The sequence below is a fragment of the Paralichthys olivaceus genome, chromosome 12 (assembly GCF_024713975.1).
Source record: "Paralichthys olivaceus isolate ysfri-2021 chromosome 12, ASM2471397v2, whole genome shotgun sequence".
NCBI classification, from domain to species: Eukaryota; Metazoa; Chordata; class Actinopteri; order Pleuronectiformes; family Paralichthyidae; genus Paralichthys; species Paralichthys olivaceus.
In genome coordinates, this window is record NC_091104.1 from 8,945,036 (window position 1) to 8,953,415 (window position 8,380).

The following is an 8,380-nucleotide window of genomic DNA, read 5'->3' on the forward strand; positions in this document are numbered from 1 at the left end:
TATTTATATATAAAACACAATCTATCTCCGTGATTGGTCAGCGGGTGATATTCGGACTCCTCCCTCCCTGTGGATCATTCTGCAGCCGGCGGCCCGGACAGCGGAGCGTTTTTTCGGGCGAAGCAGCGAGAGAAGGTTCGTAAGAACAAACCCTCCGTGTTTTTAATTCTGTCTTTAAAAAAACCTGCAGCATCGAGCGTGTGTGACGCAGCTCCGTGTCCTGTGCTGTGTGTGTGTGGCCCACAGGAACCTGCCAGGCCCCAGGATGAGTCAGCTGAAGGAGCGGTTCGGGTCCGTCCTCCACGAGAAGAACTTTTTCACCGAGCTGCTGGCGACGCTGGAGCAGAAGAGCGGGGTGAAGAGGGAATATATCAGCCTGGGTATGTTCACAGCTCCCAGACCAGTGGAGGACGAACTCGTTTTAACCTTCTCTCAATGTTTACGTGTACTTCTAACACGCTAGATGAAAGTTGTTGAACCCGGCTCGAGGCCTCGACGTCTCCTTCCAAACACACGAAGCCAGCGGTGGTTAGTTCAGCTGAAAGTCACCGGACTGTTCGCTGTGGTTCCATGTCCTCGTTTTTATCACCACACTCAAATACCAAAGTTCACATTCGAAAGATTGGAGGCTGCTGTTTAATCTGCCTTGCACGATTCACTTATGGTAGGTTTCCTCGTGCAGTGGAGTTTGCTCTGGTGTTTTTGGGTGCAGGACACTGAACACAGTAAGTAGAATAGAGATTATAAGTGAAAGCTTGACACAATAAATATACAAGATACACAAATAAACACGTGTCACCAAGAGCTGTGAGGGACTAAATGTGCAAACTAAGCAAGTCAAATGGAATTGCAAAAATGGAGTGTGCCACGTTTTCATTATTTCATTATTGCAAAACTATTATCTACCCACAAATTCCTCAAACATTTGCACATCCACATTTTGCAAAACTGTTCCTCATGTCTGCTGTCAATGGCCCGAGGGAAGTGTGGTGTCACAATTCAATACTAAAACATTCAGTATTAATAAAGTTTGAATAAACAGGCGACCGGTGCTTCTTCTACTTCATCAGGTAAATTCCAGCGATAGTGAACAACCGGGTCAAACTGCAGGTCATAAATCGTCATCAGATCACTTTGGTAGTCTGGAACATTTTTAAGTTAACTGTGTCAGACTGATGTAGACGTTCTCAGGCGTGGGGGTCTCTTCGGTGAATCATTCAAACTTGTATATGAGTCACACACGAGCAGTAATAAAGCAAATTCAGTTTCGTTCCAATAAAAATACTGAATTTAAAATCATCGTTGCGGATAAACCAGGTTGAATGCAAAGTTTTCTAACTTCACTCTGCACCATAGACTGTTTAAAAAAACGTGCACAAAGTGTCCTCGCATGGAAACAACAAATAAGTGACAGTATATTGTAGAAGTGTTTGAGGAGGACTCACTAATGACAAGGAATAATTCTGAAGTAGCTCCGAAGCGTAACCACAGGCCAAGAGAACAGCCTGTTCCATGAATGTATGTTTAGACTGGGCACTGCACTAGTACATGATAATATTGAATGAACTGCCTCTTGCTATGTCAGGACCACCACCACCACCCGCCCAGCTCCCAGGGGTATTTTTATCACGTCCTGAAATATCCAAAGCCAGGCTGAGACATTCAGGGTGACTGGTTATCCAACCGCAGGCTGCTCTCTCTGTTACCTCTTAAAAGTCGCCTTTTGACAAGACTGCTCTGTAGTCACTTAGCACATCAGGAGTCAATAAAGACCGAACCCCTCAGGCTACATTGGCAACATGTTGTGTGCAAAGACTACAGGAAACACGTTAGCCGCGGTGACCTACATTCAAACTACTGTTTGTTTGCTTTTTACTCAGAGTTGATCTGTGTTGACAAGCGAGCAACGCACATTTTCATTAAAACAAACCGATTTCAATGTCACAGATTGTGTGAATGTTGATGCCGTCTGTGAATTGTTTTGTCTGTTTTGGCTGCATTCAGATATGGATCAAAAGCCTGTTTGCAAATACATCTGAATATTTTCATTATTTTCTTAGAGTTTAATAGGTCAAACATATCACTCACAAGACATAACCCCAATATTGTTGTGTGACTGATTCGAGGCTGGAAGCTGGCAACCAGGAACTGGTTCAGACTCTAATCAAAACAAAAGTTAGTTTGTAGACTATTCTAAACTACCCCAGCAAAACATTTCTGAACTGCAACTTCAAGGCTCTTATTATCTGACATTTCCTTCATTAGTGATGTATGTTTTATAAGATGATTACACCTGATATATTAGTCGATTAATAAAACACTTTAATACAAACAAAAATGTCAGTTTAGCAGATTCTGTCTGTGTCGTTTGGAGCTCACTCAGATCTGCTTATAAAAACATTGGTTTCATTCTTCATACACAAGCAAACTGGCTCGCAAAGCAAATGCCACTTGACTGGTCTGTACCCTGCAGTTAGCCAGAGGTAGAACCAGACAAATTATACCTGTCTGCTCACCTACCTTTGTTATTGAGGCACACTTTGGCCACACTGCAGGTTTGTCGCAAACATGTTCACTGATAATGGTTTGTGTCCAAGAAATTCCTTCCACGTTGGCTCACCTAAACATCATGTTGTACTTTGCCTTGATCCAGTCATGTCAGTTGAACAGTTATAAAACAGTGTGACCGGCCTTAGCTGAGAAACGTCTCGGGTTCATGCTGACTCCTGTGGCACAGGGAAGTGTTAAGACTCAACTGCTGACTGGAGCGGAGAGGCCTCTTCTCTGCTGTGTGTGCAGCCAAACTCACTGAGCGACTGGTTGTTTGTGAACTTGAACTTCATGTTTTCTAAATCTTCCCTCTCAACAGCAGCTTTTTGTGGCGATTCAATGTTTAGAGGAACTGGACTTAAATTAAAAAGTCATGCAACTCTGTGATGAGCAGTTACAGTCATACAGTGCATTATAGGATTTAACAGCTGTACAATGGCGTCTTTATCTTCAGTCTTTTCCTGAAGAGAGACATGTTTTTATTTAATGCTGTGGTTATGCATCATGTCACATGAATGTATTTGTTTTTCATTTCTTTTAGAGCAGTGCAGGGGTTGCTTACAGTTTTGAACCAGATGGCATGCATGTTTGGAGATGTGTGTGATGGTTTAAAAAAAAAAAAAAAAGACCCTGATGTCAGCTTCTTCTATGATTCATCACCAGTAAAAAATAATCAATTTATGATTTCCCTATTCAAAGTGTGTGCACATGTCAGCAGCTTTCTCTTCCATTCCAACCAGTTCCTCCAGTTTCCTTCATTAAAGCTGAACAGACGGGGAATCACATGGATATTTGTGTGTGAGCCGGGACAAACAAATGAGATGTAAAGCGCTCAGGTTCAAACAGTACTGAAGGTTGCTTTGGATAGCTGCATGAATAGAGCCCTTTCACAAACATGTCAGCAGCTGCTTTCCAATATGAAAAGCTTTTATTTTACTCTACGACAAATGGAGAAAAGAAGCATACTCACGTCTATAGGAGAAAAGATATGTTCTTAATGTACGTTCCAGATATTTGATTGCATTTGTGTTTACTTTTTATTAAGTTATTAAAAATAAAGTTAGCGACGAAATTGTAAAATATCAAGCCTTTAATTACATTTCTTTGTCATAAGGGTTTATTAATGACATCCTAGGATATATCAGCAGCCGCCCCCATACATCCACATGGCTCTACTCCCATCACACACACTGTAATAGTAAAAATTGTTTGTTAGCAGTGGTGTTTGTGGAATCTTTCACATACATGAGATGTGTCAGCCACAGGAGTGTGTGAGCTTTGTATGCTCTTCCACTGAAGGATTGTATTTCAGTGTTTGCCTTGTGTGTGGGCCTCCTCCTGATCCTGGTACTGTGCAGCCCTGACATCCTGCTCTCAGACAGTAGGCTGAAAACAAACGAACCTGACATTAGACATGTTTGTCAGGTAACAGGATAGCCTCACCCTCATCTTCCCGTCTGGCCGTCTGTTCTCACCTCAGTGCTGCTTCTCATCTTACTCCCTCTGCAGGTGCGCTGAGTTTCCTCGGGCTGTACCTCCTGTTTGGATATGGAGCATCGCTGCTCTGCAACCTGATTGGCTTCCTCTATCCAGCATATTTCTCGTATGTATGACGTTTCAATAAACACCAAAACAAAACTAGGTGTAATAAATCAACACATTGTTAACATTCAGTGGAGGTCTGTATCATGTGTAGACTGTTTAGAAATGGATGTAGACTCCGAGTCCAGAATTTGAAGTCAATACAGAAGTGCCTGAAACTTGTATTCTGTTGAATGACCAGCAGAGGGCAGCTGCAAAAGGAAGTCTGTGAGAAAATGACTCCACTTCTCACTTGATTTATAACGAGAGTAAAACAAATTGTAAAGAGGTTATGGTATTAAAATCTGATGAGTTTTAATTCTGCTGGACTGTTTACATTGTGACCTTTTCACTCTCCTTAATCAAACATGTCCTCCCGTTCAGCATTAAGGCCATCGAGAGCAATGTGAAGGAGGATGACACCCAGTGGCTGACCTACTGGGTCGTCTATGGGCTCTTCAGCATCGCTGAGTTCTTCTCGGACATCTTCCTCTCCTGGTTCCCCTTTTACTATGCCGGCAAGGTAAGCTGACCTTTAAGCCAGTACAGTGTTTTTCTTTTGGTGATATTTGGTACCAATTTCTTTATACTTGAACTCTCTATCCGCTCTGTATGAAGTTAACAACTGACCTTAAGTCTGCTCTCACTGTGAAACCACAAACAGTCATGCTGTGTTGAATCCTATGGTTGAATCACATGAGGTCCGAAGTCTGTGTGCCTCCCTGCATCACAGCCTGCCAACCACATTCTGGTGGGCAGTTTATGAAATGTTGAAATGAGGGAAATATTCCGAAACCACTTCCTTGTTTTGACACGTACATCACAATTCTTATCAGTTTTAATAATGCAGTGTAAAAGGGAAAATATTACGTCAGTATGCAGAAGACAACAGCTTTCTGAACTAATGCATTTTACAGAGTAAGAAGAGAAACTGCGCACAGCAGCAAAATATAAGTATGAATTGTGAATGGCGTTGAAGAGGTCCCTTAAAAATACGTTGGAAAAACTGGCGCTCATACCTCATCCCAACGTCCAATCTCCCCATGTTTTAAAAAAAAAAAAAAAAAAAAATCTGTATCTGCCCATTTATCCAGATCAGATTTAGCATTTTATTTGGTTATTTAGTCGTGACATGTGATGGCTTCCGGGTCCAAGCTCTGGTATTTTGAAGATACCATAGCGCTGTGTTATTCCGCCACCCCAGATGGTGGAATAGATTAAATACGATGCAAAACAGAGTTGATCTTTTGTCGATGTAAGCTAACGTTGGCTAGATTTAGCTCAGCAGTACTGAAGCAATAACTCGGTGAAGATCAAAATTAGGTTGAAGACATGAAATGAGTTGAGACAAGTGTTCTCTTGCTCAGCTGGAAAAACGAATTTAGTCTCTTTTTGACCCTAATTGATGCCTCACTGAAAAAAGATGTAATGGTGAATAAATTCATATGTTCTGCCATTGTTGTTCGCTTGCTACCTGACTGTTTGGACCCAGATATGGATATTACGTCATTGGAGACGTCACACTTAACAAGCACATGGGTTCTTCTTTTCCGGTGGTATCAACTTTGATATTAATAATCATGCTATTTGAATATTATTGGTACTGACGTCTGAAGGTCTGGCTCATCCCCTGTTACTGCAGACAGGAAGTTACAGCAGCCAAATATCTGAGATCTGCCATCTGCTCCTCCATCAGTGTTTGTTCCTGGTGTGGTGTATGGCTCCAGTGTCGTGGAACGGATCCAACATCTTGTACAGTCGCTTGATCCGGCCGTTTTTCCTGAAACACCAAGCCGCGATGGAACACGCCGTCAGCGATCTGACTGCCAAGGCCAAGACCATCACTGACGCCGTTACAAAGGAGGGTGAGACAACCACAGTGTACATGTTAGTATAGCCACACTCACATAAAGTATGTCCTGCAGTCTCACAGCAGACAAACTTGTGAGTGACCTCACAATTTCACACTCTAAAAATACATCATCGAACACAGTCATCAGTTGTATAAATGAATCAGTTTTTTATCTTTTGGCAAAAAAATGTGTTTTTCTTCCTCTGTTTGTTTCATCAGCTGTTAACCAGGTCCTCAACCATGACAAGAACCAGTGAGACACATTGGAAGGCCTTGTGTGTTTGTGTATGCACGTATTTGTGTAGTTGACTAAAAGACTGTGTGTTTGTTTGTCCGCTCCCTTCCATGACGAATGATGACGATCTGCCCCCCCCCCGTCATGAGGTGAAATGAAGCTTCACACTCATCCATGTCGCTTTACTGCCATGTGCACTGCTAAGACAATCGGTGAAACTGTGACATTTTTATGAGATCTTATTTTCTTTGTTGTTGTGTGACACTAAGTGGGAAGATGTGGGGTGATTGTGTACCAGCAGGTTTCAGCAACACTGCTGATGTCGTCATTATTTTGTCTATTTGAGCTGTTTGAGACAGAAAACTGACACTGATACTCTCACAGAAGGAGATTGCCTTAAAATCAGAATTTTCTAACATTTTCTAACTTTTACATGTCGTCAGTGTCTGCATCGCTGTTTTAAACACCTTATTGTCACGTGTGCCAAGCAGAATGTGAAATGGTTCTTACCCTGTCTAACTGGAAGACTTCTGTCTGTTGATATGTCTTAATTTATCAAGTCAAGGTGTTGAAACAGTAAAACTGGAATCATGTCAAACTGAAAATAATGTCTTTGTGTCTGACTCTAAGCTTTCAGATTCGTTTCGGTTTCTTCTGGGGCCGTCTAGTCAAGCAGTCTCGTTCCACACAAATTGGGGAAATGGGATTTTTTTGGGTCCAAATTACAATGTTCATGCACCACTGATTTCTGTAATTGGGTTTTATAGCAGAGGCGAGTCGGGGAAATGGTATTTCGGGATCCATAACCTCTGCGGGTTGGATTCTCGTTCATTTTTTTAGCATAACATTTTTCCTGTTCATGAACTTTATCTGCAGGAATTGTAAATGAGCCATAATTTCTTGCTCTGTCTTGAGACATTTCAATAACGTCTCAAACGATTTCCTTTTTTTTTATTGTTAAACATCTCTAAACCAATATTTAGCTTAAAATACATATTTATCACTTATTTTGCAGATGCAGTTGCAGATAATTTGCTATTTAAAATTGCAGTTATTTTCGTTGTGATTTCTTTCAAACAAAATACAAATGCCATGCCCAGTTTCCCTCCCATCTAACATATCCACTTGATCTTTTAACCTGTCACCCTCGAGTACATTTACCGGCTTTCAGACAGCCTAACCACCCACACATTAATTTATGTTTGGCTCTGTATTCACGCTTGAGGGGCTCTGAAAGGGAGGCTCTTTTGTGTTCGTGCACTGGATGTAATGCATGGGAAATGGTGGACGGAGCTGGTGTGATGGTCACACACCGCCACAGGGAGAGGAAGGCCCCCATCTGGAAATGGCCGCTGTGAAGATGTGTTTGTCACGTTTCCCATGAGCCACCAGCAGCCGACTTTATTGATTTAACAGGAACGGGACACAGAATCCAATGATTGCTCTGCGTACTACAGGCACACTGTAGTGGTTTGGCTGTTAAGGCGACATTCAATTCTATATTAGGTCTCTAAGATTTAAGAAAAGGTCACTCGTAAAAATCCTGCAAATTTAAAATGGGTTTAAAACATGTTTAATCCGCTTTGTTTATGGGACTCTTGGAACTATGTTTTATTTCTGGGCATAAAATAAGAATCAATGAAACTCTGCTTTTTGAAATGTAGTGAAAAGTAACTCAGGATCTGCTCTTGAGTTGGTTTTTAAAATATTTCCCTACAAGATGAGTAAATTCTCTCTGTAGTCATACTTTCAATTGTTGGTACCTTTCCAATGATGGGCAGATGGTTTTGTCAACAACAATTAAAAGGTAAGTAACTGAATCTTTTACATGAATTTCAGAAATTGAGCAAACGTAACAGTTCACAGATGTTTACATAAAACCCAGAGCCATGTAAAGAAAACCCAAAGGTTTCCCTTTAGGAAAGTTTTCCTCCAGCGCCATCAGCTGGTTAAATAACACATTTTAATCTATGCCATTATACCTGTAGATTGAATATATTCCTGCCTCTACTGTACTTTGTTATCTCAATACATTTGGAAAATCTTAAAAAGTAGTGAATTCAGTTCACAGTTATAGAAAAGTCTCGATTTTTGTTGAAGCTACATTAAGTCAAATATATTTTCTTTTTTCTGCAAGCAGTAACATTAGGCATTAACAGTTT

At 41.2% G+C, this 8,380-nt stretch overlaps 1 protein-coding gene across 1 annotated transcript; it reads left to right on the forward strand.

Annotated features, from left to right (window-relative positions):
* The first annotated feature begins 33 nt into the window (after positions 1 to 33).
* On the forward strand, positions 34 to 6,823 carry LOC109636369 (receptor expression-enhancing protein 5). Its single transcript, XM_020098010.2, has 6 exons — positions 34 to 135; positions 247 to 380; positions 4,060 to 4,153; positions 4,516 to 4,654; positions 5,828 to 5,996; positions 6,203 to 6,823. The coding sequence occupies exons 2-6, from the start codon at positions 266 to 268 to the stop codon at positions 6,238 to 6,240; spliced, it is 555 nt and encodes a 184-aa protein (XP_019953569.1). The 5' UTR covers positions 34 to 135; positions 247 to 265; the 3' UTR covers positions 6,241 to 6,823.
* The last annotated feature ends 1,557 nt before the right edge of the window (positions 6,824 to 8,380 follow it).

What these genes read in the sequence shown, in the direction of transcription:
- LOC109636369 (XM_020098010.2), top strand. Translation starts at nt 266, where the DNA reads ATGAGTCAGCTGAAGGAGCGGTTCGGGTCCGTCCTCCACGAGAAGAAC. An exon ending in CCTTTTACTATGCCGGCAAG is followed by an intron (nt 4,655 to 5,827) that starts GTAAGCTGACCT and finishes CTCCTCCATCAG; the next exon opens with TGTTTGTTCCTGGTGTGGTG. An exon ending in TGACGCCGTTACAAAGGAGG is followed by an intron (nt 5,997 to 6,202) that starts GTGAGACAACCA and finishes TTGTTTCATCAG; the next exon opens with CTGTTAACCAGGTCCTCAAC.